Source organism: Accipiter gentilis, chromosome 21 (assembly GCF_929443795.1).
Source record: "Accipiter gentilis chromosome 21, bAccGen1.1, whole genome shotgun sequence".
Lineage (NCBI taxonomy): Eukaryota > Metazoa > Chordata > Aves > Accipitriformes > Accipitridae > Astur > Astur gentilis.
In genome coordinates, this window is record NC_064900.1 from 3,639,419 (window position 1) to 3,667,075 (window position 27,657).

At 44.0% G+C, this 27,657-nt stretch overlaps 1 protein-coding gene across 5 annotated transcripts in view; it reads left to right on the forward strand.

Annotated features, from left to right (window-relative positions):
- CD58 (CD58 molecule) overlaps positions 1 to 22,235 on the forward strand; it is a 35,492-nt gene extending 13,257 nt beyond the window's left edge. The window contains exons 3-10 of one of the 5 annotated variants that reach the window (XM_049824732.1): positions 267 to 521; positions 2,698 to 2,793; positions 4,346 to 4,405; positions 6,221 to 6,268; positions 6,626 to 6,697; positions 10,980 to 11,048; positions 11,851 to 11,919; positions 16,766 to 22,235. In XM_049824732.1, the coding sequence (XP_049680689.1) occupies positions 267 to 521; positions 2,698 to 2,793; positions 4,346 to 4,405; positions 6,221 to 6,268; positions 6,626 to 6,697; positions 10,980 to 11,048; positions 11,851 to 11,919; positions 16,766 to 16,779 (683 nt within the window). In that variant the 3' untranslated portion in view covers positions 16,780 to 22,235. The other 4 variants (XM_049824733.1, XM_049824735.1, XM_049824736.1 and 1 more) reach the window with 4 other exon arrangements.
- The last annotated feature ends 5,422 nt before the right edge of the window (positions 22,236 to 27,657 follow it).

The following is a 27,657-nucleotide window of genomic DNA, read 5'->3' on the forward strand; positions in this document are numbered from 1 at the left end:
ATCTATGCAGCTTCACTAGTAGTCTTTGGGAAATATATTTGACCAGTGTGTATATTAGTCCTGTTGACAATGAACTATGAGGCACTGAAGAACCACAAACTGGGCCACTTTTAGAAATACATTTCATTCTCTCACACGTGCACACCTTACACATACACTTCTACCTCTACATTCTCCTGCTGCTCTTGTTGCTCCAGCCCTTGTCCTGTGCTAAAATTCAAGGCATGTGTAATCAAAGTAATACGGAATGTTTTCTCTCCTTTTAGCTCCTCCGTCAGAACCTGAAATAAGTTGCAACGTCAGTGGTAATGACATGGCGTTAAAATGTACAGCAGATTTCCCAAAGCCTCTGAATTACTCTTGGAAGTTCAGTAGCTTACCATTCACTCATCAGACCCAGGAAATTGTCATCCCTAAGAAGAATGTTCCTGCTTCTGAGAAAGCTTCATGTTTCATTAAAGTCTCTCAAACGGAAAAGAGCTCTGAAATCTCTTTGACTCGATGCTTTCCAGATAAAAAAGGTAATGAATGGGTCAGGTTGTTTATGCAAGTCTGAGAGGCTAGGCTGGGAAGCAGCATGGACTTTGTTTGTAAGGTTTCTACTGACTTGTCAGGAAGCTGAATTTAAAGAGTAAAAAGCATCAGAAGTCATTTGTCTGCTAAAAGTGTGTTTAAGGTTGCTGAAAGGTGTGAGTTTGACAGTTTGACCTCCCCGGAAAGATACTTTTTGCAGGGATCTCACCAAGATGAAGCCTTCTGCTGTGACTTGAAATGAGTAATAATAAAGAAGGAGACACACTTAGAAGATGTCTTCTGAACCTTTTGGCGTTGTGTAATTAATGCTAATGTTAGGCTGTTTGTACTACTTTCCAGGAACTGGAATGAAACTACTCAGTCACTTTAAGTGAGTCATCTAGCAGTCATTAGATGAAATAATTTCTCATCTAGCATGTGCATCAGTCAATGAGCATACGTCTTTTCCTCCTTCACAGGCAGATATAAAAAGGAGAAAAGAGAGTTTTCCCACTGTTGCTTATTGCTTTGGGACAGCCTCAGCTGAGCTTCAGGCTTGCTTGTTTTTTTTTTGTTTTGTTTTTTTTTTTAAACATAGCATGAGAACTTGTTTGGAACCATCTGGCTTGTAGGATGTGTAAGGCAGTCCCTAACTGACTAAATTCCCCACTTCTCTGCAAAAGTAATTTTCATGGTTTGCTGATGTAGAATTCTTCCTCCTTCATTGGAATTATGTGTTAGAGACTTGTTAGAAATGAGGCATGTGGTGGGTTGACCTTGGCTGGCTGCCAGGTGCTGACCAAAGCCGCTCTATCACTTCTCTTCCTCAATGGGACAGGGGGGAGAAAATACAACAAAAGCCTCGTGGGTCGAGGTAAGGACAGGGAGATCACTCGGCACTTGCCATCACAGGCAAAACAGGCTTGACTTGACTTGGGGAACGTTAATTTAATTTATTGTCAGTTAAAATCGGAGTAGGATAATGAGAAACAAGAACAAATATAAAACGCCTTCCCCCCACACTTCCTTTCTTCCCAAGCTCAACTTCACTCCTGATTTCTCTACCTCCTCCCCCCTAGCAGTGCAAGGGGATGGGGATTGGAGGTTGCATTATGCATTATCTCTGCTGCTCCTTCTTCTTCATACTCTTCCACTGCTCCGGTGTGGGGTCCCACCCATGGGAGACAGTCCTCCGTGAAATTCTCCAACATGGCTCCTTCCCATGGGCTGTGATTCTTCACGAACTGCTCCAGTGTGGGTCTTTTCCACAGGGTGCAGTCCTTCAGGAATGGACTGCTCCAGCCTGGGTCCCCCATGGGGTTGCAGGTTTTTCAGCAAACCTGCTCCAGCATGGGCTCCTCTCTCCACGGGGTCACGGGTCCTGCCAGGACCCTGCTCTAGCATGGGCTTTCCACAGGGTCACAGCCTCCTTCGGGCATCCACCTGCTCTGGCGTGGGGTCCTCCTCCATGGGCTGCAGGTGGAGATCTGCTCCACCGAGGGCCTCCATGGGCTGCAGGGGGACAGCCTGCCTCACCATGGTCTTCACCATGGGCTGCAGGAGAATCTTTGCTCTGGCACCTTGAGCACCTCCTCCCCCTCCTTCACTGACCCTGGTGGCTGCAGAGTTCTTTTTCTCGCATATTCTCACTCCTCTCTCCCAGCTGCTGCTATGCAGCGTTTTTTACCCTTTCTTAAATACGTTATTGCAGAGGCACTACCAGTGTCACTGATGGGCTCAGCTTTGGTGACTAGCCGGTCTGTCTTGGAGCCAGCTAGAACTAGCCCCATCCAACATGGGGGCAGCTTCTGGCATCTTCTCATTGAAGCCACCCCTGCAGCCCCCTTGCTACCACAGCCTTGCCATGCACACCCAATACAAGACATTTGCTGAAATTTCATTTGGCTGAGATCTGGCTCGGCCTTTCATAGGCCAAAAAATGGAATAGCCATTGCTTTTCAAGGGGTGATGTGCCTTTGCTGAACTAAGGTACTTACCATGTAACTTTCCTGGAGCTGACTTAGGGTTTTGCTAGTAACTGACTCTGGTGCATTAATTTCTTGAGGTTACTTTTTTAAAAATCGATAGCTATAAAACATACTCAGGGTTGTATTTCTACTGAAGTAGTCTATCACACAGTTGCTTTTTCACTAACCAATCATTATTTACTTTATTTTTTTAAAGGGAACATCTATGTCAAAAGAAACAGAGGTGGTCTTATTGCAGCTTTTATTCTCTTCGTTTCCGTTGCAGGAGTACTAGGATTCCTATACAGAAGACGTATGTATACCATTACCTAATTGAGCTTGTCATGCTTCAAGATTATGCTGATCTAAGGTTCTGTAGCATGTATGAATGTTTCTGATCTACTACTTGTGAATACAGTAGTAGAAACAAGTACCACTTAGGCAAAGGCTAATGGATTTGAAGGAGCTTTCTTGCACTTGGACACTGGGCTCTGTGTACTGGGAAACACTGTAGTTTGTATTTGCATGTTTCTCCCTCAGACTGTTTCATTTACTGTGTGTATCTATGGCTTCTCCCATTCCTACCTGAGAGTGCTTTCACTGCCTTTTTTGAGAGCATCATGAAGATGCTATCAAGGTCAGATTTCTTGTTGGGACAGGCTCTTACCAGGGTTGTTGAATACCCGAGTCTAATCTGAGAACTCGGTGTGCTCGGTAGGGACTTCTGTGCCTCCTGTATTGCCATAATTTTGGAGTTCTAGATTTGTTTCTTGGTTCATCCCTACACTGAATTTGAGTATCTTTTTTTTTGTAAATCTGACAGCTTATTCAGAAATGGCAATTGTAGGCTGTCATTGTGTATCTTTTGCTGCCACCTTTTTAGGTTAATATGTCAGATCGTTTGAGAGAGTCCCAACCAGGAATACGTTGCCTCATCTTAAGAGTGCTCTATGTGGAAAATTTCTGTTGGTTTCCAGGTGGGGTCAATACTTGGGGGTGGCTGCAGGGTGAAGAGCATGGGATGCATCTCCTGTCTGGGAAGGACTGATTGATGGTATTCTGGAGGGAGGCTCTGATCAGACCATACATAGATGTATATTGCATGTGGACCTTTCCTGATAATTTTCCATTTAGTTTCTGTTGGCATGGAATCATAAAATAAACTAGGTGGGAAGGAATCTCTGGAGGTTTCATTCAACTTGTTGCTCAAAGCAGGACTGACTTCAAAGCTAGATCAGGTTGCTCAGAGCCTTGTCCAGTCAAAGTTTGAATAACTCTAAGGATGGAAATTCCTCAGCTTCTTTCAGCATGTGTTCAAGTGCTGAATCACCCTTGTGGGGAGGGATATTTTCCTTATTTCTCTTAGAATTTTGCCTTTTGCAACTTGCAGCCATTGCCTCCTGTCTTTTTGTTCTGTACTTCTGAGAGGAGTTTCCTTTGTTTTCTGTGTAAATTAGTTGTAGACTGCAATTAGCCATTCCCCTAGCCTTCTTTTTCTTCAGGTTGAACAAACCCAATTCTCTCAGCACCTCCTTGCATGTCTCCTGCCCTCTAAACATCTTGGCGGACACTTGCTGGAGTAGCTTCAGAATGTCAGTGTTTTTTCATGAATTGGGAGCCTAAAACTAGACACAGTACTCCACATGTGTCACAAATACTGAATAAAGGGGAAGAATTATTTCTGTCGATTGGCTGACTATGCTTCTTTAAGTCAAGTATTCAGTTGCATGTCCTCAGTTAATTTTTTCTAATTTGGGGGGGATGGTGTGTGTGCGGAATGGATGGAGGCTGTCAGCTAGTTTTCCAAAAGCACAAAACTTTATTTCTGAGTAATTTCTCCAGGTATTCCATTTGTTTTGGTGCAGGTAGACTTAAACGTGGAACAGGAAGAGCTACTCTGAAGAGCAGTCTGCTGCATGGCTCAGGTAAGAAAGCTAGAATGTCACAACATGTGGAATTCAGACTATTGCTTTAATTTGGTCTAGGCTTCTAAATTTTTTACTCTGTAGCAGTATAGTCTTTCATTTGAGAGGTAAAGGAGTAAGTTTTGTTTCAGGCCTTAGTTATTTTACAGAGTGTAGTTATTTTTTCCACATCATTGCAGGCCTGTCTTCTCCTTGTAACTGTCAAGATGAGGGAAGGAGACAGTCAGTGGAGGAAATTCTCACCTCTCCATTAGTTACCAGTCTGCTTCCCACCCATTATTTCTTTACGTGATGCCCTTCTGCAGGCAGTACAGATTCTCAGCGTTGTCTGCATTCCTGTCTTCCTGTCTAGATCTGCACTTGTGCTTCTGCTATCCATTCTAATCCTGCATTGTTTTCCTGGGGTGTGGGTTTTTGGTTTTTGCTTTTCGTTTTGGTTTTTTTTTTTGTTTGTTTTACTTCTTTAATTTCCAGCAAGATTGTTCAATTCTCTGGCTTCTGGGTCTGTGTGTTGGGGTCTGGGAATCACTCTATACAGTGAGCAGCTAAGGAAGGGGACAACTCCTTTAGTCTGTGCTCCTTTCACAAGGGTGAATGAGGCTAACGTGTTTCAGCTTTAACATGTATGCATCTTGTTGCCAGGACCACTGTGGCCTGTTCTTACAAACCAAACTAAATCAGTCCCTAGGCAGTCAAGCAGATTAGGAAGAACAGGGGAAGATTCTTAAAAACTACTTTATTGTGAAGGTCACCAGACCAAATACTGTTTTGATGGGGAATGGCCAAAGCTCCCGCCATCAGATATGAGCTCAGTGCCCTGTTGGAGTGTTCTGGTGTTGAACTAATGTGGGTCCATGCGGGATACTCAGTCTGGTATCTTAGATGACCTGCTGGAGTTAGCATAAAGCTGGAGCAGGATGTTTCTTGAATTGCAAACCACTATGTCACCTTTGCAGAGACTTTCTGTATGTTTAATTCAATTTCTTAAGTTGTTCTTTAATTTCTGAAGTTTCTTAATGTTTTTATGGGTTTGGAGGTTATAAAACATGGTCCTTGGTTATGGGCCTGGAAGAGATGCCACAGGTAGGGAGACAGTCCTATGAAAGCAGGGTTTGGTTTTTTTTTCCTCCCTTTTTACCCCCCATGCCCCAGCATATCAAAGCCTTACAAGCTTTTTAGCAGGACTTTGGATAAAGAACTTCATTTTTCTTCTGATATTTTCATACATTTGTTAAAGCTGTAGTTCTAGCCCGTGGTTCAGAGATTGCTGAATTCCAGAGACTCCAGATGGATTTGAAGGTGAAAAAAGGAGAAGGATGGGAAGAAAATAAAAAGAACAAAAACCTCCTCCTTTTGGTACTGCACTTAAATTTACTTTAGAATGGTCCACGTTTCTATTAGTTTCTTAAAGGTCTGCAAAGAGAAGGGGTTTAAAGTCACAGTGTTACTGCAACACATAGGTGAAGTAAAAAAAGGAGATGTGGATTCTCTTCTCAGCTGTCTCTGGCTTTTTATGGCAAATCTCTGCAGCTTTATCTCCTTAAGTAAACCCACTTCAGAAATATTTTGTAAAGCTGTAAGCATAAGTATACATAATGTTGGTTATGGTCTGGGACCTTAAGTGGTTGCTGGAGGGAAGTTGAAGTTGAAATTAATTGTGAGTTCTTCAATAAAGTGTCATAACATACTAGTTATCAGGAGTATCTGCTAAAAGTGTTGTAATTAAACTGTCACTTTAAGGCTGAGTTGCATATTTTGCAGACTATTGTGCTACCTCCATACACATTTCTAAAAAGAATTTCTGTTTGCTTGCAGCTACATCTTCACAAGCGGTTGGTTGTGAGAATGGAAAGTCTGAAGCAGGTAACAAGTGAGATGGTGCCATAAAACAGGGGAACATGAAGGGAGGAATTAATTTTGCCCATGGCCTTTCGCAGTCCAAAACTTATTAGCATGTTCTCAGTGCAGAGTTTACCATTCCCCTGTTGGTATAGAAAGACCTGTTGCCTTAGGAACAGTAAATGTTGATTGGTAGATCACTAGATGTGAAGTCAAAAAGACCTGGGTCCTTCTGTTTGTTGAACAGTACGTAACAACTGCAGAGGAGAAGGTGTGCTGCTGAGATCTGGACAGCACAGGGCAATGACATATGCTGGTGTGGGGAAGAAGCGATGGAATGTGCTCCTGAGGGACTGTAGCTCTTCTCTGATCTCTTTTCAGATGAAGAATTGAACAAGGAGAACAGTGCCCTGAAAGACGAGCAGACAGTTAACAGGGGTGTAAATCAGGAAGGTAAGTGCCTGTTCTGTGGAGCAGTCAGTGCTAATGACCCAGTGGGAAAACTGGCCAGGATCCCTTGGAGTTGAAGACTCAGAGCAACTTCTGTGTAATGCTTCTCAGTGGAGGTATTGGGGGGGGGATTGTGCCATGAATCCTGAGCACCTGTTCTCTGTGCAGGAGTTTCAGGAGCAAAGTAAACCAGCTTTAAGGCTGTAGTTAAGGGTAGAGCAAGTCTTGTGGTTTTACTACCCGTGGAAATAACCCCAGCAGAGCATACAGACTTGAAGGATGTGTGTTTTGGAGATCATTTGGTTTAAAAAAATAAAAAAATTAAAAATTCCCAGTTAGAATGAGATGAGAATACTAGTCAAGTAGCAGTCCCTGCTGAAGTGCTGGCTTCTGGTCTTCTGGTTAACGCTGCCTGTTGGGAGATATCTGCAAGGGGGCCTCCAGTCCCCCAGTATGTTTACATGAAGCACTTAAGTGAGGAGGAAGAGTTGATGTGACCAAGAGGAAGCTTTGCCAAGAGGAAGCTTGGTTTGGAGAGATTGCTGCTCTGTGAAATGGAGTCAGGCTGTCCTTCATTGTCTCTGGTGGAAGACGGTACTTTGTGTGCTTCTGTGTCTGTCTTAAATCTCCCTGACATCTGCTGGAAAGGCAACACAACAATTCAAGCAGTCAGGAAGATTTCTGTGCAGTGTCAGGGACAACTTCTTCACACAGACTACCAGATGCTCCAGCAAGGAATTGTGTGTGGCTGTATCTGCTGCTCACTAAGAGGGGAGGACTGGATGGGGATGTGGTCACGAATGGCTGCCTTGGCTGTAGTGCCCAAGAAACAGCTCCAGATCCTGAGAAGAGTGAGGAAGGTAAGCATCAGAGTGCAGGCCTTGTACTTTCAGAGAGCAAATTTCCGCTTATTCAGGAAGATGGTAGGCAGGATCTCATAGGAGACAATTCTGAAGAGCAAAGGAGCTCAAGAGAGCCATCAGGCGTCTCAGGAGGACTTTCTCCCAGCACAAGCACAGGCCATCCCCATAGTCAAGAAAACAGGCAGGCAAATCAGGAGATCAGCTTGGCTAAGCAGGGAGCTCCTGACAGGGCTCCAGTGCAAAAATAGCTTATATTAGATGTGGAGGCAGGGGCAGGCAGGCTACTATGGAGGAATTTAGGAACACTGCCAGGGCTGATAAGGATGGTGTCAGGAAAGCCAAGGCTCAGGGAGGCTTGAAACCATTGTGGGATGACAAGGACAATGAGAGCAGCTTCTGCTGCTAGGTTATCTGTGAAAGAATAAATGAGGAAAACATGGGCATGTTGCTGAACAGGGGATTGATTTAGTGATATCTGATGCTGATGAAGTAGAGGCTGGATGAGCAGACGGTGAGGTGGACTGAAAACTGGCTGAATGGCTGAGATCAGAGGGTTGTAATCACTGGTATGAATGCTAGTTGGAGGCCAGTGTCTAGTCTTGTACCCCAGGGGTCAATACTGGGTCCAGTCCTCTTGAACATCTTCATTAATGATCAGGCAGAGTATGCCTTCAGCAAGTTTGCTGATGATACAAAACCGGGAGGAATGGCTGACGCACCAAAGGGATGTGGGGATGTGTTGCCATCCAGAGGGACCTCGACAGGCTGGAGAGCTGTGCTGGCACAAATGTCATGCAGGTCAACAAAAGGAAATGCAAAATCCTGCACCTGGGGAGGAATAACCCCATGTGCTGGTATATGCTGGGGGCCAATCAGCTAGAAAGGCAGCTTTTCAGTGAAGGACCTGGGGGTCCTGGAGGACAAGAAGATGAGCATGAGCCAACAATGTGCCCTTGCAGCAAAGAAGTGTATCAGTATCCTGGGTTGCATTAGAAGGAATGTTGCCAGCAGTGTGAGGGCGGAGATCCTTCTCCTCTACTCAGCACTGGTGAGGCCACACCTGGAGTCCTCTTCTGGGCTCCTCAGTACAAGGGAGATATGGAGCTACTGGAGACAATCCAGCAAAGGCCATGAGGATGATTAAGAGACTGGTCGTGGTCCTGGGCGGCCTGCTGTAGTTAAGCCTGCTTGAGCAGGGGCATATGACAAGATGACTTCTAAGGTTCCCTTCCAACCTCAACCACTGTGTGATTTTGTGATATCATCTCTCATACAAGGAAACGCTGAGAGAGCTGGAACTGTTCAGTCTGGAGAAGAGGGGACTCAAGCGGGGGGTCTTGTCAATGTGTATAAATACCTGATGGGACCAAATGAAGAAGAGGGAGCCAAGCTCGTTTCAAGTGGTTGCCCAGTGACAGGACAAGCGGCAGTGGACACCATCTAAAACATAAGAGGATCCATCTGAACATGAGGAAATGCTTTTTTTGCTGCCAGGGTGACTGAGCTCTGGAACACATTGCCCAGAGAGGCTGTAGAGTCTCCATCCTTGGAGATATTCAAAAGCTGTCTGGACATGATCCTGTGCAGCCTTCTCTAGGTTCATCTGCTTGAGTGGGGGGGTTGGACAAGATGACTTCCAGAGGCTCCTTCCAATGTCATCCATCATCTGATTCTCTGATACCAGATATAGATAAGGCTGAGATACCGAGTGCTACCTTTGCCTCCATTTTTGACAGTCTCTGTGGCGTTTTTACCTAGAGGTAGGTTCAAGGAGGAGAGGATCTGCTAGTAATGGAAGAGAGTCGGATCAGGGATTTCTGGAGAAACCTTGTCCCAAACTAGTCCATGGGATCTGATACAAGGGTTGCTATAAGAGCTGGCAGATGTCATTGTGAGGACGTTCATCACCTTCAAAAGTCAGGCTGGGGAAGATCTGTGACAACTGGAAGAAGGGAAACATTGCAGCTATCTTCCAAAAAGGCTAACAGGTTCATCTGTGGAACTGCAGGTCAGTCAGGCTCACTTTCATCCCTGGGAGAATCATGGGGCAAGTCTTCCTGGAACTTTTTTTTGGTCACAGAAGAAAGGTGGTGGCTGGGAGTAAGTGTAAATTGCAGTTGACCAAGTTGACAAGCTTTTTTTTTTTTTTTGATGAAACTACTAGATCTGCAGATCAGGGGAGAGCAACGGGTGTCATATACCTTGACCGTAGCAAGGCTTTTTATGCAGTGTCCCTCAGCATTCTTGGAGTCCTAAGTTGGGATGCCCTAGTATGTCTGTCTATGTGGGTAGAAAACTTGCTAGACTGTCAAGCCTGCAGGTAGTGGTTAATGGGTTGTATTCCACATGGATGCCAGTGGCAAGTGGAGTACTGCAGAGGTCTATTTTTTTTTTCTTTTTTCTTTTTTTTTTTTAGTGACCTGGACAAGGGAGAGAAAATAGTGTCACTGAGTTTATAGATGACAGCAAAATGTGGAGTGCAGTCAAATCAGTGTGAGAGCAGGACTGTCATTTGGAGGGAACTGGAGGGGTAGAGGCCTGCATGAACCTCGTGAAATTCTGCAGGGGCTATGCAGGGTTCTGCACTTGTGCAAGCTGGGCCCTGACTGGCAGGGGAGCAGCTCTGCTGAGAGGTACCTGGGAGTCCTTATGGACAGGACACTATGAGTCAACAGTGCTCCCTGCCAGCAAAGGCAGCTGATAGATAGCATCCTAGGCTGTTTTAAGGTGTGCTTAAGCCAGTGGATTGAGCAAGTGGTTATTTTCCGTTACTTGGCACTTGTTAAATGACGTGTAGAGTATTACACCTAGTTTGTGGCCCACCACCCAGTGCTGGAAAAGTGCTGATAAATTTGAGCAAGTTCAGCAGAACGCCACCAATGTGGTCAGGGACTGGAGCACATTTCTTCTGAGGAAGAGGCTGAAGAAACTGGACTTATTCAATCCCAGAGAAGAACAGGCTTTCAGGGTACCTAACAGCAGCTGCCAATATCTATAGGGATATTGATAAGGCTGAGCCAGGATGTTTACTGAGGTGTATTAGCATGGTATCAAGGTGATGGTCCTAAATTGAAGCAGGGGAGATTCTGTGTGGCTATGAGGAAAAAGATTTCTGTCTTTAAGCATAACTAATCACTAGGATGGGCTGCATGGAATCATCATGGAGTTTCTACCCTTGGAGGTTTTTAAGACCTGACTGGAGAAAGTCCTGAGCAAACTGTCTAGAACTGAATGTTGTCCTTTCCTTGAGGAGGGTGTTGGGTTAGAGGCCTCCTGGGCTCCCTCACCAAGTGAACCCGAGTGATTCTGTGTCTTATGAATTGTAGCTGGTGACTCATCTCTAAGCAGTTACTGATACCACTGTGAAGTTAAGCAGTGAGATACACTCCGGAGCACTGTAGCTCTCCTGTGATTTCTTTCAGAAGCGTCTGCCATGCAGATCAGCACCCTGACATCTGAGTCTGCAGTTAACCATGGTGTAACTGAGGGAGGTGAGTGCCTGTTCTGTGGTGGGGAGCTGTCCTGGGGGAAAGGTGTTGGCTTTCTGGTGTTAGCTGATGAAGCTGGCAACATGTGGAGTTGTAGCTAGTAACTCACTCTTAAGCAATAGCTAGTAACTTGAATCTGAGCAAGACAGGGGACTGTAGTTGTCTTCTGATCTCCCTTCAGACACCTTTAAGGAGGAGAACAGCAGCTTGCTTTGACCATAAACCCCATCCCTGTCCCCCTGTGCCGCTGGGCGGGCTTGGTGGTGAAATCCGGGGGTGAAGTTGTGCCCGGAAGAAGGGAGGGGTGGTGGGAAGGTGTTCTGAGATTTTGTTTTATTTCTCATTACCTTGCTCTGGTTGATTTGTAATAGAGTTAATTTTCCCAAATTGAGTCTGTTTTGCCCTTGACGGTAATTAGTGAATGATCTCTCCTGTCCTTATCTCGACCCACAAGCTTTTTGTTATATTTTTCTCTCCCCTGTCCAGCTGAGGATGGGGGAGTGATAGAACAGCTTTGGTGGGCACCTGGTGTTCAGCCAGGGTCAACCCATCTCAAGTACCATCTGTGCTTGGCCTTTGCAGGGTGTGGGAAGGGATCATGAGGCCAGTGCGGAGTCGGGTATGGAGGAGAGAGGGGAGGTGTTGTATGATGGCCCCATGGAGGTGGGGGATGTTGGTCAGGGCTATTACTGATGCCAAACAAATGGCCCAGCTCTCAGTCAGATTACTCTTGATTTATCTGGGCCAGAGAGGGGGAGTGTTGTAAGCTCCAGGACTGTCTGAGTATTGCCTGTTTTCCTTGCAGAAGTGACTCGGGATGCGGAAGGTGGAAATGGGGAGCACCCGAGCAACTCTCCCAGCTTCAGTAAAGAAGGTATGTGAGGGTGAAGCAAGTTCCCCGTGTATTGGGAGAGTGTTGCAGACTGACATGGAGGCTGGGAGTTGGTAGTGCTGGGCCAGGCCATGTATGACCCTGACCCTTTTGCTCAAGTAGAAACTAGAGTGGGAATTATTATGAGGAAAGGGGCGTGTGTGTGGTGGGCACGTGTGTGTGATGTGTGCTAGGGAATCAGATGTTTGTGATGGGAAGTGTTCAGAAGACTGATTTAGCCAGCTTAAACTGTAGGATTAAAGTTTACTAACATTCATTAATAATACACCTCTTGCTCATGCTTGCACTTTTACTTTATTTCATGTCTTAACAAGTGATAAAGGCTTGTAGTGGTTGAGGTGTCAGTAAGGCAGTATGTTTTTGTGTCAGTAGATTTCTGAACTGCAGTACTACCTTGTTAATTATGAATGCTGTTGAACATCCTATCAAAGTAGAGAGATACTGTGTAACACTGAAGTTGGGTTTTTTTATTGCTTAGGTGCGCAGCTGCATTTTCTTTGGTCACTAAGAATGGAGAGTTTACTAAATTCGTGTTTTTCTTGTGGTTTGTTGTTTTATAAACCTACATGGACATGGTGGGAAAGCTCTTCTAAATAAACAGACCAGTGGGCCTGAGGGCTGACACATGGAATGAGAAAATTGATTATTACCCTGTATGGGAGAATAGTTGATCAACACTACATCTTATGGTTATTAGTGAAATTCAGGCTGCAAAGATACGATGTTTTGCAACAGTTGTTTCATATTCCATTAATTAGTTAGAACCTTTACTCAGTCATCAGTTCTGTATGCTGCATTTACTATGAGGGCATAGCAGGCCTCCATTTGCGTGTCTCCAAAGCTGTTTTGCCCTCTCAGTCTATTTTCTATGGTATGTGTGCAGACCAGTGCGTCTGTGAGGTCACACAGCTGCTTCTTGGAGTACATCAACATGGAGAATATCAAAACTCGGATTAGTCCTGTCCCAAATCTGGTAACAGAAGAATATAAGGGCTATCCTTTAATAAACTGCACAGGCAAAGGCTTACGTTGGTCTGTCATCCATCCAGACCAAAATACTGTTTCTGCAGAATTTTTCTAGAGTAGAAGAAGCCTATGGAATGCTACCTGGTTTCACTCTGGTTACTAATTAATTTCACACAGTGATTCCCAGGAAGTGTTAAAGGTGAAAGGTTTGGAGCTGAGATTATTGACTTTTAGTTCATAGTGAAAAGTCTTACTGAGGCATCTAAATGTGACAAAGAACACAGAAGGGCCATGCCCTTGCCAAGAGAGCAATTACTACGCTCTTAAGTTTGGCTTCCAAAGCACTTGGTAGTATTGCAGAAAACCCTGCTGAACTTATCTGTAGAAAAATCCGAAGTTCCTATCTGTGCAACAGGAAGGTTCCAGGCAGAATAGTTGAAGCTGTAGCATAGTGCTAGATCTTAAAGTCTCTGGTCTTCATGACAGCCAGGTGGTGGAGGTAGAAGTAATTTCCCCAACCTAGCAGATTCAGTGGTAGCATGGAGAAGTGAAATCAGCTGTCATCGATAATCGTAACTTTCTCGGTTCCCAAGGAATATAGTTGAAGTGCACAACCTGCTTAGAAAGAATTTCACTGGAGTTGTGTAAGAGTTTCAGAAGTAAGACTGTAGGTAAATATGTGATAAAACTTTCTCATTGCTGGTGTGCCTGCAAAGCTTACACAGACTAAGATGATACTGAGAACCGTTGCTGAACTTTGAATCCATCTAATGACAGCAATCAACTTATCTGGGTTTGAGAGACTTGCTGTAATTTACCGTAGTTCAAGCATGCTTTACTCTGACTCTAGGGAGCATTATCTTTCCTGTGGATGGGTGAAAATTGTTCCATGTCGACTGTAACTTGTGGGATGGCTTGAGCTAATCTGGCCACTCACTATCACTGAAAGTGGAGGTCTTGCTCTTTGGACCAGCTCTGATGTTCATCACACCCCTCTGTGAGCCAGTTTAACTACCTCATGTTAGCAGGAAACTGACCCAGCAGAAAAATCTGAGTGGTCTTCTGCTGGACTAATAGGTTAAATCTGATCACTAAGGGCTTTGATAAGTACTGAGCTGACACACTGGAGGAGATGGGGTGCCTGGTCAGTGGTGGATTCAAAGAGAGAAGGAAGGGCAGGAGATAGGGAACAGGGCTGGGGGGGGCTGTTGCAGTGTTAGCAGGACAGGCTGAGATGTGCATATGAAATATGTGTTGCATGAAGCTGTTACTTTCTCACACCATAAAGCTTTGCTGTGCTTTCAGCATGCTGTAGAACAGCTGTAGTTTAACTGAGAATGAGTTTGGTGGTACAGGGCATGAGCTGGTTTCCCAGAGCTGAAGCCTTTGACTGTACTGGCTGTTCTACATAGAACATAGCTAATTTAAAAGTACTTGACAAATAAAACATCTGTGTTCAAGGAGTTCTGGACGATGCTCTTAGTCATACGGTTTAGTTTCAGGTAGTCCTGAGAGGAGCAGGGATTTGGACTCGATGATCCTTATAGGTCCCTTCCAACTTGAGATATTCTATGATTCTATGAAAGGTTTTGTTTTCAGATTTATTAGCTGAGTCACCAGAAACTTCTTGGTTTGAAATTTTTTGTCTGACTTAAATGTTTAAAAAGAAAATTTGTAGTATAAGCCAGTGTATATCAAAGCATTTTTGTTTGGTAAGAAAAGAAGTTTGCAGATTGATGGAAAACAATTTTCTTTTCCTCAAAAGAAAAGGAAAAATGTTGTTTTGTCTGTCATATAGCCCTTAGTTAAGTGCTGTAAACCTGGGCATTTCATACTGGTTTCTGCTTTTTGTGTTGTAGATCAGCGTTCCCAAACTTTTTTGATTGTGCACCACATCAGTAAACTATTTTGAACATAAACACCTAATTTATGTATATTTATTTATAGATTATATGCATGTGCTACTGTACTCATTATTATGTACGTTATAAAATATGCACAAAAATAGAAATGAAAGAAGGGTGAGGTAGGGATGATGTAAACAGCATTTTTAATGGTGCAAAAATGTTTTCTTCCTGTACTGCAATGGATTGCCTTGTGCATACCCCACTTTGGAGACCACTGATGCAGATAATCAATTTAAAGATTCTCAAAATGCACAGGAATGTGTAAGCTGGTGGCACCTTACCGCTGCAGAGTTTTCTGTTCTGCCAGGTTTAATTTTTTTGTTGAATTACCAGCCAAGCAATCACATTCAGATATTTGCTGAAGACAATGTGGAAAAGAGGGAGGGGGGCGGGAAGTCTCCGAATGTGAGAAAACATGGATGAGTGAAACGGTGGGAAGGAGTTAGGACTGAGTATAAGAAACTGGGATGACTCTGTGATGCAGATGAAAACTGCCAGTGAAATGTCATGAAACAAGGAAACAGACTTAAAACGGGGCTGTATTGCTGGGGAGGAAGCTGTGGTAATTTGTAATAAACTGAGTCAGATCCTGTTAGTTGCCAAGGAGTAATACTGACAATCAAATGAAGTAAGTTGTGTACGATTCATGGCCTACATGACATGCTGCTTTGCAAGGGTTACTTACTTGGCTAAACTGTGCTCCTATGTCATGCTTCAGGGTTTAGCATCTGAAATAGTTATGTAGTTACATCATGTCAAGACATCAGATATAGCTGTGCTTTCCTTGGTGCTGTTTGCAAGCTGTGTGTGGACAGAACTTTTTGCATGTTGTGGGGAGTGTGAAACCTGATGCCTATCGCCATAGCTCTAAAATGAGAGGAGAACTCCAATTTCCTATTCAGGTCCTCTCACTGCATAGACACAAGCAAACTGCTGGCTGGCTTCTCAATCATGTTCTTGAGTCTTGTCATCAAACTGGTGTAAGTCAGCCGTAGACAAAGCAGTAAACCTGCTTGGATTTTAAGGATACAAATCATAAAAATACTTCAGGCCTATCCAGGAATCTCGTGAGAACCAGACTAGGGACATCTTTCTCATTGTCTACAGAGATGAGTACCATGTGTCACCATATGCTGCTCTCCTAGACTGCCTCGGCGTCTTATCCTAGGTTGGAGTGATGCTGAGCTAGAGACTAGTGAAAGGGAGCGGCAGTGCTATCAAAATAGGAGCAAAGACTGAATGACACAGTGTCCTGTTGGTTCACCTTATACTGTTGCTCTGTGTGAACCAAGATGAAAACACTGATGTAAGTGGACCTTGTGTATGCTTTATTGGAAATCAGCCTGGTTAGAGGTTAATGCATGTTGCATGCAGTGAGTTAAGTTGTACACATAATCTTGAACTTGATGGGTTCTAACTTCCCACGCTGTAACTTCCCTTTGCCTTCAGTTTCCTTGCTTGTCAAATAAGAGCTCTGTCTGCAATCCTCAAAAGAGAAAACTCCAAAAGTACCTGGCATTACTGTGTGGGAGAAATAGCAGCAGCATGACATGCATGTGTGGTGCACAGCTGATACTAAGATTATAGACTTGAACCTTTGCATGAAAGTGGTATTTTTGCCTAGTTATATGATCTAAAGTCATGGAGTCAGAACAGCCTCACTGGTTACCAGCTGCTTAGCTGGTGGCTGGCAGTAAGTGATAAATGTTCTTAACCTGCTCCAGTTGCAGAAGAATGTGTCTAGTCATAAACAGATAATTTGGGTAAAATGGCTAGTGGCTATCATATACCACAGGTTGCATAGCTGCTGTAATTGGATTGTTTTGGATCATGTGACAATGTCTTAATTAATCTTCACATTTTATTAGTATTTAAAGCCTGTAGTATTCTTGTATAACTAGTTCAATTTCTAGAAGTGAAGACATAATAATTTGTATGCTTTTCTTTTGCTTCAGATATGAAATCATAAGCAAACAATGGAAGAGAAGTGGTAGAATTCAACGGCAAAGGAGATGCTATCTCTTCTCTTGGAGGTTTTCCATGAGCACTGAAGTCATCCATGAAGAAGTACTTTGAAGACTAGATGAGCTGTTTCCAGTGCCTATTCCTCTTTTCTCAGAAAGGAAATGGCTTGAATAATGGACAAAATCTTTGGTATTGTTTTGTATCTGGTTTTAGCAAACAATGTTCTACTTACACAAATTGCAGGTCTTTTTTATAAATGATATTTGGAAATTAACAAAGTCATATCCATTGATGTGAATGTGGATAAATCAAAACCTATCCAGCTTTCTGTGCAATTTTGGATCAGTACGTTTTTACAGTCAGAAGAAAGACGGCTCATCCTTCAGCCATTCCAGATGGATGGAAGTTTGCATTTGCTAGTCTCAGTTCTCCAGCTGGAACTCAATGCTCCAGACAAATGTTCTCCAAGATAGCTATCTCCTGGAGTTGGTAGAACACTGCTGTTAGGTACCCTCCCAAAGCCTACTCTTCTCCAGGCTTGAACAAGTACAGTGCCTTCAGCTTTTCCTCACAGTGCAAGTGCTCTGACCATCTTGGTGTAGCCCTCCACTGAACTTGCTCCAATTTTATTAATGTCTGTCTTCTTGAAGGAGTCCAAAATTGGATGCAGTGTTCTAAATGTGTTCTAATGTGTGCTGAGTAGAGAGGGATAATCACTACCCTCAACCTACTGGCTAAGCTCCTGTTAATACAGCCCAGGATGCTGTTAGCCACCTTTGCTGCCACGGGACACTGCTGGCTCACATTTGGCTTGCTGCTTACTGAGATCCCCCTGCTTCTTTTCAGCAGAACTGCTACCATCATCCAGACCCTGGCTTGTATCATTGCAAGTGGTTCCTCTCTCCCAGACCTTTGCATTTGTCCTTTTTTAATTTTAACCTGTCTAGGTCTCTCTGACAGCCCAGCCCTTTAGCATGTTGACTGATTCTCCCCAGTTTGGTGTCATCTGCAAACTTGACAAGACTGCACTTTATCCCCTCCTCCAGACCACTGATGGAGATGTTAAATGGGATCAGTTCCTGCACAGACCCTTGTAGTACTCTACTTGTCTCAGCCATCCAGGAAGAGTATGACCTGTTAGCCACTACCATCTAAGCCCAATTATCCAACCAGTTCTTTACCATAGAATCATAGAACAGGTTGGAAGGGACCTTTAAAAATTATCTAGTCCAATGCCCCCTGCTGTGGGCAAGGACAACTTTCACTAGATCAGGTTGCTCGAAGCCCGGTCCAGCCTGACCTTGAACACTGCTGATAATGGGGGATCCCCAGCTTCTTGGGCAACCAGTGTCTCACCACCCTCATCGTAGAAAATGTTGTCCTTATGTCCATCCTAAATCTATCGAGTTTTAAACTGTTGCCCCTTGTTCTGTCATTACAGGCCTTGGTAAAAAGTCTTTCTCTGTCTTTCTTATAAGCCCCCTCTAGGTATTAAAAGGCCGCAATAAGGTCTCCCTGAAGCCACCTTTTCTCCAGGCTGAACAACCCCAACTCTCAGCCTTTCTTCACAGGAGAGGTGTTCCATCCCTCTGATCATCTTCATGGATCTCCTCTGGACCCACTCTATCAGGTCTGCGTCTTTCTTGTGGTGGGGACAATACTTCACGTGGAGTCTCACAATAGCAGAGTCAGGGGAGATAATTGCCTCCCTTGACCTGCTGGCCATGCTTCTTTTGATGCAGCCCAGGGTACAATTGGGTTTCTGGGCTGCAAGAGCATATTGCCAGCTCGTATCTAATTTTTTGTCCACAGGTATATCCAAGTCCTTTTCCACAGGGCTGCTCTTGATCTATTCATCCCTCACCTGGTATTGATATTAGGGATTGTCCTGACCGACGAGCAAGACCTTGCACTTGGTCTTGTTGAACTTCATTAAGTTACACGTGGGCTCGCTTTTCAAGCCTGTCAAGGTCCTTCTGGATGGCATCCCTTCCCTCAAGTGTATCAACAGCACCACTCTGTTTGGTGTCATCTGCAAACTTGCTGAGGGTGCACTCAATCCCACTATCTATGCCATTGATGAAGATATTAAATAATATTGCTCCCAGTGCAGACCCTTGAGGGACACCACTCATTACTGGTTTCCACTTGGACATTGAGCCATCAACTGTAATTCTTGGGACGTGACCATCCAGCCAATTCCTTATCCATCCAATAGTCTGTGTAGTTTGCCCATTCAAGCCATAATGTTCTGACTTGGATACAGAAATACTGTGGGAGATGAGGTCAAAAGCCTCGCTAAAGACAGGGTATAAAAATACTACTTTCCACTCATCCATAAATCTAGGGTTTTTATCATTATAGAAGGCAGTTGGGTTGATTAGGCATGATTTACCCTTAGTTAAATGTATGCTCTTTCCAACTATTTTCTCCTTCATGAGCCCAGAAATGTGTCTTAAGTGGTCATGCTGCATGATTTTCCCAGGGATGAAAGTGAGACTGACCAGCCTGTAGATCTCCAGGTTGACCTTTTGGTGCTTTTTTTTAAAATGGATGAACCTTTTCTAGTTTTTCTAGTCAGGGACTTCCTCAATCTCCATGACTTTTTAAAGGTTACCTGCACTCACAGTGACATCAGCCAGCTCTCATAGCACACTTGAATACATCTGATCAAGTCCTGTGGACTGGTGTGGATCAAGTTTTCTCAAGTAATCCCTGACTTCTGGTAGTTTTTCTTCAGCCCTTTGACTAAGCACAGAGCCTGTGAGACCTTGTTAATGAAGACTGAGGCAAGGAACACATCAAGTAACTAAGCCTTCTCTGTCTGATATCCTTAACCTGCTCCCACAATTGAGGAATGGGCCTGTATTTTCCTCCTTTATTCCTTTACAGTTGAAGTAGCAGCAGATGCAGCTCTGTTTGCTCTTGATGTCCTTTGCAAGTCTAAGTATAGCTGAGCCTTGGCTTTCCTGACACCATCCTTATCAGCCCTGGCAGTGTTCCTAAATTCCTCCATAGTAGCCTGCCTGCCCCTGCCTCCACATCTAATATAAGCTATTTTTGCACTGGAGCTCCTGACAGAGCCAACCTTCTTAGCCAAGCTGATCTTCTGATTTGCCTGCCTGCTTTCTTGACTATGGGGATGGCCTGCACTCATGCTTGGTAGAGGCCTGATGGCTCTCTTGAGCTCCTTTGCTCTTCAGAATTGTCTCCCATGAGATCCTGCCTACCATCTTCCTGAATAAGCGGAAATTTGCTCTCTGAAAGTGCAAGGCCTGCACTCTGATGCTTACCTTCCTCACTCCTCTCAGGATCTGGAGCTGTTTCTTGGGCACTACAGCCAAGGCAGCCATTCGTGACCACATCCCCATCCAGTCCTCCCCTGTCAGTGAGCAGCAGATACAGCCACACACAATTCCTTGCTGGAGCATCTGGTAGTCTGTGTGAAGAAGTTGTCCCTGACACTGCACAGAAATCTTCCTGACTGCTTGAATTGTTGCGTTGCTTTTCCAGCAGATGTCAGAAGTTCTCTTGTACGTGCCAGAGTCTGAGTCAGAGACTTCCTCGAGCTGTTTAGAGAAGCCTTTACCTCCTTCCTTACCCTGATCTGGTGGTGCTATAGTATGCTCCAACCATGTTGGTCATCCTTACGTCCTTACTAGCCTTTCCTGGGATCATGACCCACAAGCTCTCAGCCAGCCTGTCGCCTGCTCTGGATCAGAGCTCCATACATTCAACCCACTCTTTCACAGAGAGGGCAGCCTCTCTTCTCCTACCTCCATGACTTTCCTGTAGAGCTTCTACACATCCACTCCAGTGCTTCAGTCATGTAAGCTGGCTTGCCATGTCTGTTACTCCAACAATGTTGTACTTCTGGGAACTCACGGAGAACTGTAATTCTTCCTGCTTGCTTTCCATGCCGCATGCATTTGTGCATGTACTTTCATGCCTCCTCCTGCCAATGTTTTTTTTTTTTTTTTTTTCTGGGTTTTTTTTGGGTTTGGTTGTTTTGTTTTTTGGTTTTTTTTGCTTCTGAGGTCTATTTTGTTCCTGTCACCCTGTACCCTTTACTTTGGAACCCTATGCACTACTTAACTGTGGGTTGTGATCTCCCTTCCCGTCATTCCTACTTCAGAGCTTTCCTCATGAGGTTGGCTAGCCTGTGGACAAAGATTTTACATTAGACAGCTCCGTAGGACGTTTAAGCTACTCCTGTGTGGCTTTTCTGGTAGTGAAACCTAACTAAAGTTTCTAACAGTATGAGGAAAGATTACAGGTAACTTATATCCTGTTGTAGGAAGTACAGACCCTACAGAAGACTTGAAATCTTCCCTTATTGTTATAGATACCATTTAGATGTTTACTTCCAGTCACACAATTTCTTCAGTGCTTTGTAGCTGCACTGCAAGAGTGTTCAACAGGATCTTTTGTTAGAGCTAGACCACCTTACCTCTATTGCTGTCTGTAAATATTTGGTCCTAATTTATTAAAAAAACTTATATGTAAAAAAGCTTTGCCATATCTTTTTTGTAGTATATACCTACACTGTATATATAATCTTGAAAGTCAGTAACCGATACCCAAAGTGATTTATTTTATATATGTATGTTTAAGTCACAGCTCCTTAGCAAAGTGTCCTCCATTGCATCTTCAACAGGTTTATCAGGATGATGCTGTCTAGTTCTTAGTAACTTTTTAACAAGTTTCCACACAAAGATGTCATTTGTCATGTACTGTGGTAAGGGTAAACCTGTAGCTTCTTTTCTTGCTTGGACAAAGGCTTGCTTTCTATTCTTGATATAAGAAAAAATGGTCAAAAAAATGATTGTTTGGAGGAACTGGCTGAAATTGCTCCCAGAAACTATACCGGTTCATCTAATACACTGCATTCATCCTGTGCAATTTAATACTGAACAGCAAGCAAAAGTCTCACATAGGGTGTGGTTTTGAAAATTCCTTGACACCTGATACTGACTTTGTTTCCAAAGCAAAAAGCAACAGCCTTCAAATATAATAAGCAGTTGTGGTTAATTAACAACAGTTGCTGGAAGTCTTCAGCGTAATTCGTGGAATTTTGGAGCTTTATCAGAAGTAGAAAAACCCATGTATATGGCAGGCTGATGTAAGATCAAGAACTACAGGCTCTACGGTGTCTTGCTGCCTGCTTTCACCCACTCGCTTTGCAAAGTGTCTGCTGTGCATGAGAAACTTCTACCCACTGGTAGAAGTATAGACTTTGCAGTCTTCGAAGCAAGAGTGAAGCTCAGGGCTTTTTTTTATCGGTATTGTTGTTTTCTTTGTTTTTTTTATGAGGGGTAGATTTTTTTTTTTTTCCTGTAGGGATGTGAAGCCAGACATTTGGGAAAATAAATTGGCCTGACTTCCTGCAAGTTTTGGTGACAGCACTTGCAGTGCCATTCCCCATGTCCCTCTCTCCAAACATCTCCTGTGCAATAACTAAAAAAGAGTAAACATTTTTTTTGTGAAAAATTTGTGTTCAATCTTATTTTTGCAGTGAATGCAAAAATAGGCAGTTTTCAATAGCAAAGAGTAGATGCTTACTTGAGATGCACAGTTACTTCTGGCTTGTGTACAACTTGAGTCCAGGAGATGCAGATTGTATTCCAGGAAGCGAGCCTGCCCTCCGACACCCTGAAGTCCCAGCTCATGTTGATGTTGAGACCTGATTGTTGCTAATAACAGAAACTCGCAGTGAGTACAAGCTGCTGTTAAGTACTTGTGCTCACAGGACACATCCCCATTGATTCCTTGGTCCTGACTCCTTTTCTTTGTATTAGCTTTATCCTACGGAAGCAGTGCCTGCAGGAAATCCTGCTCCTCGTTTATCCCAGATTAAATGAGATCAGAGCTCAAGTGCTGGTGTAGAACTGATTTGATGGATTTCGAGCATCAAACACAAACCACAGTTGTCAAGGCAGCTTTGTGTTGGGCTGACATGCACCGGCAAGCTTTCAGTTGTTTGCAAACACCCTGTCCTGGATATAGCTGTGCTGGTTGAAAAGTTACACCATCCTCACTTTATCATTGGTTGTGCAACTGTTGGGAGTTGAAAGAGCCTTTGCTGATGCCCAAGAGCTAACTTCATATGGAGCTCCACGGGCATCGTTGTGAGGACTGGCCTTCAGGAGTAGGACTGCAGCAAAAGGCAGGGACCGCAGGAACGCCAACAGGCAACACAGTTGTCTTTTGAGCAGACTTGTGTCTATGCCTTAAAACCAGGGGCCCATAACACCTGGCAGACTGCGAGGAGGTGATGCACACCCTATGTGGCACGCTGCTGCTGGAACACAAGTTTGCAATGCTCTTCAAGCAGTAGCAGGTTAATTTACTAACACCCAAAGCAGCAAGGGGGAGGTGAGCTTGTGAGCTCTTGCGGTCTCTAGGTGCAGTTTGGGATGTAGCATAGGTACAAGGACATGAAACGTTTCTATAGACCCTAATGAGCACATGAACAAAATTCTGAGGAGCTTTACCATAGGGTTGACCTCAAGGAGACTTTCCTCCTTCAAAGGTGGTGAGTACAGTTGACCGTGGGGCACCATGTGAGCCACTGTGTCTTAACTAGTGCAGTCATGGGAGAAATCAGTGTATCCTATGCCCAAGGATGTATCTAAGTTCCTACTTTGCCAGGTTTTATATGACTCAAATATAAAACTTGGGTCAAAACTTGGGTATAATGGAGCTTCTGCTTCATCCCTGTTGGATATCTGAGAATGGGCCTGTAAGTCCCAAAACTTGCCAATTTTTTCTAGCAGTTAAGAGAGAGAAACTGTGCCTCTCTACTTAGAAAAATTCATTCCTAGCCTTATAAATCTCAAGTTTCCCATTTAGACTGTGTTTTCTTCTTCTGTCATATCCTGTTGTGCTTGTTTGCCATTCCTCTTCATTGGGGGATTCCGTGCTCTTTGAGTATGCATTTTTGATCTTTCTTTAGTTCCTGGGGGAGAGCGGGGAGAAGAGAGTGGAGAGGTGGACCAGGAAGATGGAGCAGAGGGGAACTGAGTGATGAATGGTAGGTGGAGGTAAGTGCAAATAAGGTCCAGAAATTCTGTGTACAGTACTGCAAAACAGACTGAGTTTTAGGGGCCCAAGGGTAAATTCATCCCAGAATGATCCCTTGAAGTGCTTGCCTTGTGCTGCAATAGTCTGTGTCTCGCAGTCCTGGCAACAGAAGAGCCATGCCTTTCCATTGATATCAGCATTTCCCTGCTAGTTCTAGTTGAGAGTTACATATTCAGAAGTTTCAGTTCCAGTTGCAAGTTCTCACTTTTAAGTGAATGTTAAGCTAACCTAAATAATTTAACTAATCAAGGAAAGCCCTTGGTGGTGATGATGTCTGTCACTCAAGCCAGAGGACTGTCCTGGTGAGACAACGTTTGAAAAAAAAGGCGAGAAGCTTTAGGTGCCAGAGTGGCAGCCTGAAGCTCCGTGTGTCCGGGTGCTGTTGCTCTGCTGGGGCAGGACTTGTTCTGGGGCAGGACCCGGCAGCTTAGGGGATTATTCCCAAGTTCCCTCTGCTGTGTGGAGGGGGAAGTTTTCTAAGGAAGGCCATTGATTTGGAGAGAGAGAAAAAGGCTCCTGAAGATGAATCGCCTGTGGATTAGCTGTTTTGCATTAAGAGCTGTAGGAGGCAGGTTGCTGCCCTCTTACTCAAAGTGCGTTTGGTGAGGGGGGGGTGGCTTACCCTGTGGGATGGTTTCTTGCAGGTGTTTTCAAGGGCTAGTATCTTTTTTTTTTTTTTTTTTTTTTTTTTTTTCTTTCTAGAGGAATTAGAAATTGATGAAGACATGCAATGTTTTCTGTTCTCTTTAGAACATCTGAAAGAGGGGCCTGGACCTGTGGGGGAAATTATCTCAGCAATAGCATTGTGGTTTAGGGTAATGCAAGGCCAACAGGCAGGGTGGGCCAAAGTTTGGGTTTGAGAAGTAGGAAACTATAAGGAGCTGGCTGTGGGACTTTTAGGTTAGAGGCCTCTTTGGCTGAGGGCCACCCCATGGGGGTGGGGGATTTGTTCCTTATAAAAAAATGTGACCCAGGGATGCTGTGGATCACATTTCCCATTACATGTAGACTGCTGGTATACTGTGCTTGTGTTCTGGGCTCTGAAGACCCTTTTACTTCCCATCTCCACCACTTTTCTTTTCTCCCTCAACAGCAGGAAGAGAACAATTTTACCAGGGCAGCAGAATTTTACCACTGAGGAGTGGAGCAAGTTCTGTGCAGAGTTTTATTGCTCAACGTCCTTGCATGGTTGCTAAATTACATCTGCTCTGAAGCATGCCAGCATCCTGAGAAAAGTTTTGCTGCCTTCCAGTGAGTGTGGACCTGGTTGCTGCGGCCAATCTAGCAGGGGAAAAAAAAGGTCAAGTGAAATAATAACTAATTTGGGACCACTGTTATATGATCCCCAAATATGTCAGTGCATGGAATGCAGCCAGACTATTTACTGTTCTTTGGCTCCGTCGTGGTTCTGAATCGTGAGTTTTGCTCAACAGCACCAGTTAAATGTAAAGTCCTCTGGTTCAACTCTGCAGTATATCAGCCAGAACTCATTTAATATGCTTTTTCTAATCGCTATGGTATCACAGTGGTAACAAGTATATCGTGAACTGAAACATTGTAATAATTAGTAATGTGCTCCATATTAATAATTATTTATCATCTGGTTGTTTTTCAATTCTCTATTTCTGGAGCCAAATAAATTATGACAGAAGTTCATTGTAGTGGCAAAATCAGACACTGAAAGATCAGAGAATGCTGGATTCAAGATTTTCTGTACAATCTTCCCTTATTCCTCCTGTACTTAATGCATTCTGAAAACAGACTGGTATTTTCAGGAGATTCCTGTCACTGGTAGTAAATGAATCCTGCTTCCACGTTTCGTTTAATTTTTTTGCATTAACTTTGTATAGCCCCCTGGTGTTCTCTTTTAGGCATAATCCAAGATGTACTTTAAAGTAATTCACTTTCAGATGTTTTTGAGTTAGGTGTTCACACTATAGCATCTGACCATTTCACAAACAAATTTTCTACCCTCTAAGACAGAGGGTGGGACGGTCTCCATTTTACAGACGGACAAACTGACGCACAGTGAGATTACAACCAAGTCTGTCAGATGTGTTCATGGATTACGGAGCATACGTGACTTAAGTCTTGGCTTTCCTGCATGCTTGTGTTGTCTTGGGGCCTTCATCTGGTTAAGGTAGAGCCCTGTTCACCTTCAGTTGCAGCTACAAGCTACTAGCAAGATCTTTTGTTGCACACATGGGGACACAAAAAGCTTCAGCATGGCAATCCATGTATGAATTCTGTTTGGGTGAAACTCCATGTGTTTGGGCAGCAGAGAAGATGGCCTTCCCTGTGCTCTTGTCCTCCACTTCTGCTAGAAAAAGTAACAGGGCATTCAGGGCAACAGTTCTTTATAAATGAGCCGTACAAGCTGGTGCTTTGACTTGTTAAGTAAAGACCAATGATGTCTGGAAATCTTGTGCTTTGCGTGTGTGCAAATGTTTATGTTCTGTATATGTGCATGAATGTGTGTGCATCTGTATATTGTGCACTGCTTGTACAGGGGAGGGAAGTATGCTGGAGAGGTAAATTATTAGCCTCTTAGTGCACTGGAGCTTTTAGAGTAGAAAGCGTTTAAGTTACTGCTGTATTTGCTAGTAGGTCAGTGCTTGTGCGGGGCTGTGAACGGTTTGGGATCGGTTTTCTCTAGATGTAGCAGTTCCCGCTGAATTGTGCTGGCGTGGATGTCGGGAGAGGGGTGCTTTCATCTGCTGAAACAGTAGAATGGTTAAAATCTGTGCAGCTGCTGGCCCAACACAGGCATTTGGCCAGTGTCTACCTTAAATATGCGTTCAGCTGAATGTTTTGGTTTATGCAGAGCATGGGGGAGCTCAAACAGCAGTACAGATAACATCCAGTTCTTCAGAAAGGCATGTAACAGCCTTACCGTTGTTTTTGTCTGCCTGCCCACCTCCCACCTACATCTGCCCTATTTTTGCTGAGGATGTAAAATGTCAGCCTGACAGTTCAAGTGTGGCAAAATAGCAAACAAATGTGAATAATGGGAAGCCTCTAGCTGAGGCTGCCTAACACGGCACCACCTGCCATCAGTGAGAAAACATGGGTCTGTGGGTGTCCAAGAGTTTACTGTACTGTTTCAGGCCCTGGGAGACCCATGGAGATGGATGCATCCCGTTTGCTAGTACCAGTCTTACCCATTTAAACTCCAAGGCTTTTAAAGCAGGGCTTCGTGTGTGTATTTGTGTATGTTTATGGATAGGTGTGTGTTGTTACCGAAAAGAGTTGTAGGCTCAGGGGGACATAATCCCAATCTTCTGCTGGAATTCTGTTTTCTTTCATACTATACATTTAGGAATTACATGATACGCAACCTGTTTTCTTTTGTTCATATCCATGTTGTCTCCAGATCCTCAGCCTGAGGACAAAGTCTAGTACAATACATTGTTATAAATCTGTGGAGGTAGCATAACAGTCCTACATTATATCTCTGAAGAGTATTTCTGTGGGTTTTAATCTTTTTTGTATTCACCATTTTGCGAGCATCCGAGACAATGCCTCTGTGATGAGAGCTGTTTCACCCACAGCACCATTTCTCTCTCTCAACACATCATAAGGACAGTAAAAGGACAGCGGTTTTGGCAGCTGTTCTACCCAGTTTGCATAACAGTGACATTACTGGCATTTTGAGCATGTTTCGGTATGTAAAATGTCAGAGCTTTCAAAACCCTCTCAGTGATTTGGGGGTGCCTTACATTCTTAGCATCCAACATTAGACAGGTTAAAGAGCTTGCTGGGATGACACCATCCAGAATCTGAACTTTCACAGGGAGTT